Here is a 12,787-nt window from a genome sequence, read left to right on the forward strand (position 1 = left end):
ATGTGCTTGAAAGACAAAAGCCCTCCAAAGACAGTAATACAAGGTTAAATGTCTCACTGAGTGATAATTCAAATAATAATGACTGTGTCGTCAGGAGCCAATTAGATATGCTATGTTGCAATGTTGAGAAAACACTTCTTAAAAGTCATATGATTTCTGTTAATCCAGTGATCAAAAGCTGCAAGTCTCAGTTTTCAGTGATAGGCACATGACTAGAGGCTGGTCTGTGTATGCTACTTTATATACATATATAAGAATGGTCTTCTCTCGAAAGTGGCAGCAATTGGGCATGTAGCCCATTTTAGTTTGCATAATTTAGTAAACATAATTTTCCATTTTCGTTCAAACGGATTAAAGAATATCAGAACTTTCAGCACAAGCATATACATTTTTAAGAGTTTAGTCAAAAGGTTTAGCAGAACCGGACTTGGAAAATGACCAAAATTGTGGAAAAAACTGGCAGGTTATACATATTCATACCCATCCATCCCAAATGGGTCAATTAAATCAAAACCTTTAACTGCTTGTCTTGACCTCCTGGGGAATAGTGACCACTGCTGAACAATTACCTTTTTCCCATTTCTAAGCACCAGGAAAATCTTTCTTTATATTTAAATGCGCATTGAATTGGTTTTGCTGTAATCTGTCTTGTTAACATCCATGACACATTAACTGAACAATTAAAGTTAATCCTTCAGCACATAAAAATAAATAAAAAAAAAAATAAAAAAAAAACATCTACTCATTCATTTTCACCTACAGCATCGGTTTGTTTGGGTGAGGAAGTTGTCTTTTCTGGTAGGATGTACTGTAGGCGTTCTGCTGCTAAAAAGAACTAAGAAGAGGAGAAATTACTGTGCAATAAGGAACGAAAAAAACTTCTCAGAGCTGCAAGCACAGCCTAAAAAAAACTTGCATTAAATTTAATGAAGGTACTATTTAAACGTCCATGTATTATTTTAATTAAAGTATTATAATAAATCTTAAAAAGCAGGGCTTGTCTTCTAGCTTTCATGACTTAATTCTAGAACTTCCATCCAGCAAATGTACAAAACAAAATCAATGTCTTTTTACCTGCAATTTTGAAACCCTGTTCTGAATCTTAAACGATTGCCTGCTGGATGAATGTCACAGAAACTGTCAAAAAAATCATATTTCACTCAACAATCAAAAGGAAAAAGAATAAGCAATTATATTTTACATATATTTTTGGTGCACATTCACTCCTAAGATAAATAAAAATATATATATATTAATAAATAAATGCATGTATGCCGTTGTGGACCCGCCTATAGGCGCATATCACTAATGTGTCCTTTAAATAACAACAACAAAAATAATAATACTGTGCCATTGACTTTAGACCAGGTTTTTGTTGGTCAATGGCACAGTCTATTTCAGTTGCATCAAAATAGCAACCCGCCATCAATGCGCCTGAACACACCTCATTTTCAGACTAGCACACCCATGGGCGCACAAATGGGTGCAAATGCATTTGCTATTTAAACAACGTGGCGCAGGACATGAAAATGATAACTTTGTAGGGCTGAAACTAGAAAAAACACTTGCTTCGCACTTGCCGCCGCATTGCCCTGGGTGTATGATAGGGTCCATAGTCTTTTACTTAGAAACTGAAAACACATCTATATACAGTATCCAGTGTAGACAGCGATAGTGATTATTATAGGTTCTATTTGCTTTTGATGCGACTGCAACGCTCACATCCGGTGGGCGGGGCTACGGTGCGATGATGTATAACTATTCATAAAAATGTTGCTCTGGAGTCAGTCACATGCAAATGTATTTGCCCATGTGTCACCACAGACCCTATAATATCAAAATGAGCTGTTTTTGGAGCTTGATTAAATAAATGCTTTGTTTATAATGAGGATGTTGTTTTAAACTAGGAAACGTTTGCATACATGGTGCAAGAGAACAGCCTTTAGCACAAGACACACACCATCTAATCCATAGCGAATAGTTCAACACTGGGTTCAACCTCAGTAAAGCTGACAATCAAAATCAGAGGGAGATCAACACAGCATCAAAGTTCACCAGCTCTCTGTGTGCTGAGTGCTGTGAGATGAAAGACTGAGACAGATGTCCTGCTGTGAGCCAATCTACTGAGACAACGCTGGAGAACACCTGAGACCTGAGAGACCATCATTAAAACAACTGACCCGATAGAGCTCAGAGTGACCTCAAACCACAACAAAAACACCTTTATATCACCACTTAAAAACAGTCTGACATAAAGAGCAAAAACGTCCTTACATAAAATGGTTTGTTAATGTCTAACGTATAGAATTTTTCACCTGTTTTATGGTGAAAACGGTGCATCTTATCACTTAAAACATGATGTCAAGGCTGTAGGATAATTTTACAGATTCTCAATTTATACAAAAAGATGTTTTGTCTGGATATTCATTAGGCCAGCTCTTTTAGGCTGATTCAATTCCAGACTGCGTATTTCAAACCAATGCTGAATTATGTGAACCTGCTAAAAGAAGTTAATTATGGCATAAAAAGAACAAAGATGCTTATAAAAGAACAATTAGCTGTGGGAAACAGAAGCCAATATTCTTAAAAAAACAATTGTTTTGATTGTGTTCAGATACGGTATCTTCTCCAACACTCAGAGGATGTTTAAAAATTATCAAGCGTTAAGAGCATAAAACAATTTTCATTTTCCATCCACTTACATTATAATCCAACAGCATTCAGTGGCACAATATTTCCATATTTAGACCAGCCAAACGAGTCACAGAAGAAAAGCCCATAAAGTTACAGAGTGTGATTTATATACTTGTCTGTTAAACTGGGGAGAATACGCAGAATAAAAGAAAAGAGAAGAGAGAGAAAGAGAAGAGAGAGAGAGAGAGAGAGAGAGAGAGAGAGAGAGAGAGAGAGAGAGAGAGAGAGAGAGAGAGAGAGAGAGAGAGAGAGAGAGAGAGAGAGAGAGAGAGACTGTAAATAAAGAAATGCTTTTTTCCCCTGTTCTGCTTCAGTGCCATGCTGGATTTGTGATTTCATAGGCTAAACTCCTGGGGAACAGCGTGAAGTAGAGGAACTCATTTCAGCCTGAACTCAGTTTGCTTTCCTATCCAGCTCCTTCTCAATGGAGGCAGTGCAGGGCCAAATAAACATAAGGTCACTGCATCAATCTCTGCTGTTTCCTTCTCATGCCATCTGATCCAGTTTAACGCACTCCAAACAGTGTGCTCAACATGGCTCGGAGATTCCAAAAGCAAATTTATTTAATAGGCAGATGCAGATGGAGTGTAGTCAGCCTGTTGTGGAGTATCTTCTGTGTTTGGATTAGCCTAATATTATACTGCTGCAATGAATAAGTATTGGCTGCAAACAAACAAACAAATAAAAACTATCTTAAACTCATGTTAAATCATCTAACAGTCCATTTAAATTGACTAAATAAAAATTAATGAAAAATGTATGAGAAAAAAAAAAAGAAAAACTATATATATAATAAATATATATATATAAATTATACATACACAATCAAAATCATTCAACTCCCATTGCAAATCAGGTTTATCGGCAAAATGTACAGACTTTCAGCTGTTTGCAAAGTAATTGAAATAGCTCAAAACAACAAATGTTTCAAGTGGTTACCCCAAATTCAACTGAAAATACAACTTTTAATGACTTATTATTGACTTAACTTAAAGGGCACCTATTATGCTAAATTAACTTTTACAGGGTGTTTTAACATAAATGTATGTTGGCAGTGTGTGTACACAACCACCCTATAGACCTTATGCGCCAGAGAAACGAGGGCACCGCCATCTTTAGAATATTGTCTTTGAACTTCCGTTTTTGCGGTCGCTCTGTATATTTGGTGCTTTTGGGTCAGTAGTGGTGTACGTCTTGGAGTTCAGGCATGGAAACCACATGCGTTTAGTACGCGCCTTACTGTGCAGCTGAAACCTCAGTGCCTGTTGCCACCAAGTCTTGCTGCAGGTCTTTTGCAGTCACTCAAGGGTTTTTCTGAACCTGCCTTCTCAGAAATTTGATTGCAGCCGTTGATAGCTTCCTTTTTCTGCCACGTCCAGGTACAGTAGTGTAACTACTGTTCCTTTAACTTTGAACTTGCTGACTATGCTTCTAATGGTGTCTCAAGGAACATTTAGTGCCTTCGCTATCTTTTTTGTATCCTGTTCCTTGTTTGTGAAGGGCGATGATATCTTCTCTTAACTTTTTTGACCATTCTTTGCCATATTTCTAACATGCAGTCAAACGTGACACTCAACAAGCCTAGACATTCAGATATTTCATGTGTTCTAGCTAAAGCACACCTGGTGCAACTCATGAAGCCCATTGATTAGTTAGCTTGAGACAACACCTGTTTTGCAGATTTGTGCTGTTGTGAGGGATTCTATTCAGGGGGTGGAATAATTTTGAGACTGCGGAATTTCAGTAAAATTTGGGGGAACCACTTCAAATGTGTTGTGTTGAGCTATTTCAATTACTTTGTTTGATTTGTTCATTGCAAACAGCTGAAAGCCTGTACATTTTGCCAATAAACCTGATTTGCCATGGGGGATGAATCATTTCGGTTACAACTGTATGTATGTATTTATAATTTTTCTTTAATGCAAAAGGATATGATTAATCATGATTAAAAATGTGTATCTATTGACAGCCCTAATATTTATGAGTGTGTGTGTGTGTGTATATTTATATAGAGCAGAGAGAGAGAGAGAGAGAGAGAGAGAGAGAGAGAGAGAGAGAGAGAGAGAGAGAGAGAGAGAGAGAGAGAGAGAGAGAGAGAGAGAGAGAGAGAGAGAGATTAATTGCATAATTACTGTGAAATTAAGCATACATCATTTATCTTGTTTAACGTGTTTATTTTTTTCATAATTTCCTATAACCAGCAAAGTAAACTTATCAGATTTAAAGAAGATTCTCTCAAAAATGGATTTTCTGCACACTTTTATCAAGCTAAATTTAGGTATTTTATCAAGCTAAAATTAGTTAATTGTCCAAAAATGGACACTTGGAAACTCCAAAAGGACACCTCATAACCAAATTATATAAGGAGTCCATATAATTAATACATTTATGCACAAAAAAAAAAAAACAAAAAAAAAATCTGAATTCAGTGTACAGTATGTATACAGTGCAACAGAAATGAGCTTGTAGAGCTTGTTTAAGTTTTAGACATGTAAAGTTGCGATTCTGAAGAAGACCACATGGAAATGGCAAAAAAATACAAATAAATAAAAATAAATAAACCAACCGCCTAAAACTAAACCAACCGCCTGGAGCTGACTGCATTATAACTTAAGGCTACAATAGTACACAAATCCAGTCAGAAATACTAATCACAGCAACATACATACACATGCCAGATAAAAACGTTATCCTGAATGTGTGTGGAAACAATGTGAATGTACTGAAATGTGTCATAAATACAATATGTGCGATCAGTGCGTCGAGAACAAACATACATGGTTTGTGCATCAATAATAACGGACTCAGGCCTGCATACTGTATGACTCCTGTATGTCACTGCATTCGGCTTTACCTTGATAAAAATTCACATCCATCAAAACTTTATATGCGAGAAGCTGGTTTGCTTTATCCAGCCGAGAAATATATATATTCATTCATTCTTTATATACAGCATATACACATCGATATTTTTATTTTCTATCTCCTTCAGTGTCCTTAAAAGTACTTTTTGTTCTAAGTTTGTACCGTAGCTTGCCCGAAAAAAGTTAACTTGAGTATCTTGACTGCAATTTATGTATTTTTATGTATTAGTATCTTTTAGCTTGACAAGCTAGTGTCAAAATAGCTCTCCGAACACTGCACATTCATACGCATTTCCATTCAAGTTTGACATTAACTTCTAAAGGACAGCTTCATCTGGTGACATTTAAATAATGCAACCAATGCTAATCTTAATTAGCATAGCACATGTTTTTAACTACTGCTGACTGTTTAGAAACTTAAAATAAACCCTTTAGCAGTACGCTTACGTAACGTGCATGTCTCTTAGCCCACGGAAACAAGTTACAAGTTATTATACTGGAGAAAACCTGCCATTTATGAAACTTGTAGACCTTCAGGCATGGGCTCTGTTCCAAAACATAGTGAGCTGTTGCAATTATACTCTAATACGCACAAATATACATAGAACATACAACAATTACTTAAAACTCTTTACATTTATTTAGATGACTGAACTTTTTTAGCAATACTTTCGATATTGAATTAATTATGGTTATTTTTGCCACAGCCTTCATGCCACACTGCAAAAAAAAAGTCGTGGCCTACTGGGAGTCGGACTTGAAACCCGAAGGTCGCAGGTTCAAGTCTCAGTACCGGCAGGAAATGTAGGTGGGGGACCCACTGCTCCAGGTGTGTGATCATTTTGATGAAGACTTCATATCAAGTAAATATATCTGAATTTAAGAATGTACAGATATTTGTACTGGAAAACAAGTCAAAAATACCCTGTCAGAATTTATTTATTTTTCAGTGCAGAAACACACTTCATCCCTAAAAAAGCTCACTAGGTTTTTGGAAAGGAGCCAAGGTAGTCTTGAAACAGGTCCTTTGTGATTATTGGTCTAAACAGTAAACATTAAACTTTTGTAAGGAAGAATGACATCTTGGCCTGAAGCTCTGATGTCCAGCCGGAGTGGGATGACACGCTTCCCGTTCAGTCAGTTCCTCTCTTTTCTGCTACAGAACAGCATGTAATCAAGTGGCTTTTAGTATATTTAATGTAAGGACATAACAGCACGTTTTCAAGAATATAATCTCCTCAAACGCTCAGCATGAGCACGACATCATGAATGTTTCATTTCCGTATTACTGGGACTCTTTTCAGACCGTGTCTGAACGCTCACACAGATATGAAAATCAGTAAAGTCTACTGCACCTCAAAGTAAGAAAATAAAAGACCATTTCTCAATAAGGATAGCACATTTCCAGAAATTGATTACTTTCTACGCACACCAGTGATTTAATCTTGCAATTCTGTCAAACAGGCAACAAAGAACGTGATGTTTTGGCTCCTTTTCAGCTTTTCGTCACTTTCCGAATCCGGCAGGATCAGACCTGCTCTGAAACTCCTCTGGCTTCCATCCAAACACAAGCTCCAACTTAAACACCAAGGATGAAGTATTCCTTCAGCACAAATTCAGATGAGGCATTGGTTTACATTTCATTCTCTTATTCTGGGACTGAGAGCTGGTTAAACACATATTTGAGGGCTGCTCAATCTTTGATATCAACATTCCTGTACATTTAGGTTCAAATGTAATCAAACAGATGAATCAGCCAATTCAAACTACTCTTCAAACTACTGTTCAAAAGTTTTTTAAAGATTTTTTTTTTAAAGAGGTCTCTTATGCTCATCAGTTCTGTATTTATTTGATCAAAAATACAGTAAAAATGAAATATTGTGAAATATTACAATTTAAAATATCTGTTTTCCACTTGAAACTGTTTTAAAATGTAATTTATTCCTGTGATCAAAGCTAAATTTTCAGCATCATTACTCCAATCTTCAGTGTCACATGATTCTTCAGAAATCATAAAGGCCCATGAGTCAGTCTAGTATGGCCTATACAACATCTTGTATACCCAACCCAACTTGGTCATATCTGGATTTAAAAGTGTAGATGCAAATTTCTCTAACCACAGGATTTATCTCAAATAACTTATTATTTGTTACTATGAGATTATGGGCCCTATCTTGCACCCAGCGCAATTGACTTTGTACACCGTCGCATGTATCATTCCTATTTTGCACCCGACGCAAAGCAGACTTTTCCCTCCAGAGACGCACGTCGGTAAATTAGGGAATGAACTTGCGCTCCCGGGGGCGTTTCAGTGAAAAGAGGAGGCGTGTTCCGGCGCAAACATGCTATTTTGCAGTTCCAGAAAGCCATTCCGCCACAGACCAGGAAAAACCTAGTCTAAAGTCAGTGGCGCATTTTCAGTGGCACGTTCAGATGCTATTTTAAGGGCGCATGCTTGGCCATAATGTAGCCTGTGCACAACGCGCATACAATTTGCTTCTCTCATCTACACACAGACGTAGCAGTTGACATTTTTGCAAACCATACATAATTATAAGGAAAAATATTCCACATGAGGGAAATTATTGTTGTGTCCATGAAGATGTGAAAAAATAGGCATAAATCTAGCTTACACATTTACCAAAATTATTATACGCCTTAACCTAAGCTTATTTGGGTGGGTTTCTCCCATCCCCATACAATGCCACTTCTCTGTCTTTTACGGCGCTGACGAGAACGTCGGTCTCCTCAGCTGTGAACCACTCCTGGCGTGCGCCTGGCAAATCCGCCGTTATAATAGCAACCCGCCATGGAACAAGTGTGCCTGCTCTTAAAGGGAATGTGAGATGATGCTCTGATTGGTTTATTTCACATTACGCCCAAACCACACCTATGAGTAATGAAGCTACTTCAGACCAACCCATTTTAGATTTGCGTCAGGCGCAAGAGTAATTTATCCCGCCGGTATAATAGCAACAGCACCCGAGATCCGCCCACAAAGTTACTTGCGTTTCGTGTTTGATACTAGCGTTTCAGATCGTTAAAATAGGGCCCTTTTACATTCTTCCCATTCTGCTTGCCATTTATATAATATATACTGGTTGATAATTTGGGGATCAAGAAACATTTCTTATTACTATCAATGTTGAAAATGGCAATCAATGTTGATTAATATTTTTTTTCAAAACCGTGATAAATTGTTTTTCAGGATTGTTTGATGAATAGAAATTTCAAAAGAACAGCATTTATTTGAAATAGAATTCTATTGTGACATTATCAATGTTTTTACTGTCACTTTCGATCAATTTAATGCTTACATATACACACACTGACCCCAAACTTTTGCAGTATTGTGCTTATCCACTATAGGATGTCTGAAATACTCTGAACACACAGAGAACAACTAAAACATGGAAGACTGACTGTGGTAAAACTATATTAGTTAAATTGGGTGGTACCAAATTCCTATGTACCACATTTGATGAAAAACTTCTCTATCGTGGGACATTATGCAGGAAAACAGATCTCCAGGATCAATACCAAGCAGCTCTAGCGTATTTATGCAGTACATGACCACCAATGAAAACAGCCTGATTTACATCACTAACCAGGGTAGATGTAGACATGAGCCAGCTCTGGTTTCTTACCTGGACTCTGCTGCTGGGATCCTTTTTAATCCATTTGATGACCGTCTCATAGACCAGCTCCTCAGCTTTTGTGTTCAGGCTGTCGTTGGACATGTAACTAACCAGGTCTTCTTTGGAAATGTTCAGGATTTCATCTTGACCGGCCACATCGGGGAAGTTCTGCAGGGCGAAGGCCTTTGCCATGTTGTGGAGCTCAGTGCACTGCATTGCCTCGGCCATGGCCAACACTCCCAGACAGTTACTGGCCGTCAGCTGTTTCTCTGTGAGAGGAACACACACACACACACACACACACACACACACACACACACACACACACACACACACACACACACGCATGAGCAAGGAAACAAACCCTGAACGCATTAACAGTGAGAGGTGTTTGGAAGATTACATTTATCCAAGTGTGTTGCTGCGAATATAATATTGCAAGCAGCTAGTGGGATAAACACCTAAGCATGGGAATCGATTGGACCGGAGGCTCACCGGGGACTAGCCCAGACAGACACAGACCTTTTTTACAGCATGAAAGGTCAACAAAACCACTATTAAACCTGCTCATTCTTCATAATACACAACTAAAACAGCAGTTTTGGCTTAAACCTGTATATTATTAATTTGATTTCCATTATGTGATGCATTGATTGTAAATTTGATAAAACACTAATTTTTAACATCAAGTAATGTTTCTGTAAATATGCCATATGTTGAATGTTTATGAGTAATTCACACTTAAAAGAGGCATTCTTATAAAAAAATTACAAATATAAATTACAGCATTCTATTTTAATTTTGTACAATAATTTTGACTAATAACAATTTACAAGAGTTTAGTGATGCTGTGTGCATTTAACTTAAATCTATCATTATTTTATATTATTGCTGTAATCACTATTACAATTAATTAAACTGCATAAATTATTTGCAAGATTTTATAAAGGCTGCATTATCTACAACGGTAAATAACTGTTGGCTTTAATTGGGTGAAATTGCAGGTGAGAGCATTATTCTTGCTGCGTTAAATCAAGCATATATGAAGAGCTCTGGATAAAGGCGTAAAGAAACCACACGTCTTGTCGTAGCACTTAAAACACAGTTATGTGTAATGAAAGCACACAAGGTTATAAAACCATTAATGGCTTTGATTTCTATCACCAAATACTTCAATGCACCATCATGATTATAAGAACTCAGAACTCTTTCCAGCTCATGAAACCTTGACTGCCCACAAGATGAATCTTCCTTGGCGAGCGTTCACTTTTCATACGAATTCAACTGTCATGTTGCTTATCTGAAACAGTCACGCTAACAAGAAGTTTTAAAGTCAGTCTTGCACATTTCGATTTTTCTTCTATAACTTTTTTGTATACTGAAGTAGATGGAGCACTCCAGCAACTCCCACCAGGAGAGAATGTCATTTCATAGCCGTTGAGGTGCTGATAGATTAATAAGCTCCAGATCCCAGGGGTTCATGGGAAGAGAAGTACAAACCAGAGCTGTCAAAGCTGCCGACATTTACTTTTTGATTCCGAGCTAAACTCATTATTCACATTCCTCGCACCTGCCTTATCAACACAAATCTAAAAAGGGCATAATTCATGAGTGTTAAAAAGCATTTTGATTACTCAATTCAGTTTAGTGCCGTCAAATATACTGAAAAAAAAGTCACTTCGCCACTAGTTACTCAAAGCTCTAACTATTTACAAGAGTGACAACCACATTCTTTTTTTGGAATACTTTATTTTCAGTTTTTCAGTTTACACAAAAAAAAAAAAAAAAAAAAAAAAAAAAAAAACCCACCCCTCCCCCTCCCCAAAAGGGTGCTCCAATATTCATATAATGTAACAATTTCTTCGAAGTCAGTCACAATCTAATATCACATTATCCACATAATCTAGATAGGGTTGCCAGATTTTAATAAAGGTATTGTATCGCTTTCTAAGGCTATATGTAATTTTTTCTAAAGGCACACATCTATTCATTTCTAAATACCACTTAGTTATAGATATAGGGGAATCAGACTTCCATGAGACAGCAATGCATTTTCTAGCCACTGCCAGAGCTATCTCCAGAAAATGTTTCTGAAACCTGTTTAATATTTTATCAATTTTCCTGAAGTTCCCCAGCAAACAAAACTCTGGGTCAACCGGTAATGAAATTTGTGTAATCTTAGTCAAGACACTACAAAAGTCAATCCAGAAGTCTCGCACTTTTACACACAACCAAGTACAGTGTAGGAAGGAGCCCACCTCTATTGTACAGCGGAAGCATGCATCAGATAGCTCAGGCTTGAACTTATGAATCTTCTCCGGAGTTAAATACAGCTGATGGAGGAAATTATAGTGGATAAGTCTATACCGTGCATTAATAGTGGCAGATAAACTGTCTTTACACAACTCTGACCAAAGTTGGTCTTCAATTGTGGTATTTAAGTCTGATTCCCACTTTCCTTTAGACCTATACAAATCAGGTTTAGGACATTCAGATATCAGCAAAGAGTACACTTTAGAAATAAGCTTACATGGTCCACTTTCTTGCATCAATTTCTCCATTTCCGTGAGCTTGGGCAAAGTCATGCTGTCGTTCAAAGTGCTCCTCAAAAAGGATCGCAATTGAAGGTAACAAAAGAAAGTATTGCTGGACAGGTTATATTTCCTCCTCAATTGTTCAAAGGACATGAAAAGTCCATCCTCATAACAATCCTCCAATGTGTGAATTCCACTGTGATGCCATGCCTTCAGGATCTTGTTATTTACAGTCATCGGGATAAGTTCGTTTTGTTTTAAAGGTGATTTTGGTGACAGTCTTATCTCCTTGCCGATGGTCTTATGTACATCATACCAAAGTTTAATAAGGTGTAGCAGAATTGGATTATCAGTTTTTCTTGATAAATTTCGGTAGTTGTATTTGTACACAAATTCGCTGAAGGAGTTATCTTTCAAGGAGTGAAATGCAATATAAACCCAGGATGGAATTGTGTCTTTCTCAGACATAGACCAAAGAAATCTCATTTGGGCAGCAAAATAATACTTTCTAAAATTGGGTAATTGTAGTCCCCCTGACTGATAGTCCCATGTTAATTTCTCCAAAGATATCCTTGGTACCTTGTTGTTCCAAATGAACTGTCTTACATTTTTATTAAGAGTTTTGAAAAAGTTTTGGGGTAATGGAATAGGCAATGATTGAAAAAGATACTGCAATCTTGGTAGAATGTTCATTTTAATGCAATTAATTCTCCCGATCAAAGTGATGGGGAGACTAATCCATCTGCGTAGATCTTCCTCAATTTTTTTAAGTAGTGGACAATAATTCAATCTATAAAGATTTTTTAAGTTATTATCCACAACTATACCGAGATATTTTATTCCAGTTGGGGCCCATTTGAATGCGGATGCACCTTGATACGCATGATAATTAAATGTTGTTAAGGGGATTATTTCACTTTTATCATAGTTTACTTTGTATCCTGAAACAGTACTATAGGTGTCTAATAAATCCTGCAATCGAGTGAGAGAGTGAGAAGGGTCTGTTAAATATAAAAGAACATCATCAGCGAATAAATTAATTTTATGGGTTATCTGT

The 12,787-nt window shown here is 37.0% G+C and overlaps 1 protein-coding gene across 1 annotated transcript in view; it reads right to left on the reverse strand.

The window, feature by feature from the left end:
- The window catches only part of LOC309479364 (kelch-like protein 29), a 199,002-nt gene that overhangs the window by 75,791 nt on the left and 110,424 nt on the right, over positions 1-12,787 (reverse strand). Inside the window, exon 8 of the mRNA XM_082143455.1 lies at positions 9,206-9,465. Coding sequence (XP_081999581.1) covers positions 9,206-9,465 — 260 coding nt within the window. The remainder of the gene's footprint in view (positions 1-9,205; positions 9,466-12,787) is intronic.

Source organism: Leuciscus leuciscus (assembly GCF_965113295.1).
Source record: "Leuciscus leuciscus genome assembly, chromosome: 17".
NCBI lineage: Eukaryota > Metazoa > Chordata > Actinopteri > Cypriniformes > Leuciscidae > Leuciscus > Leuciscus leuciscus.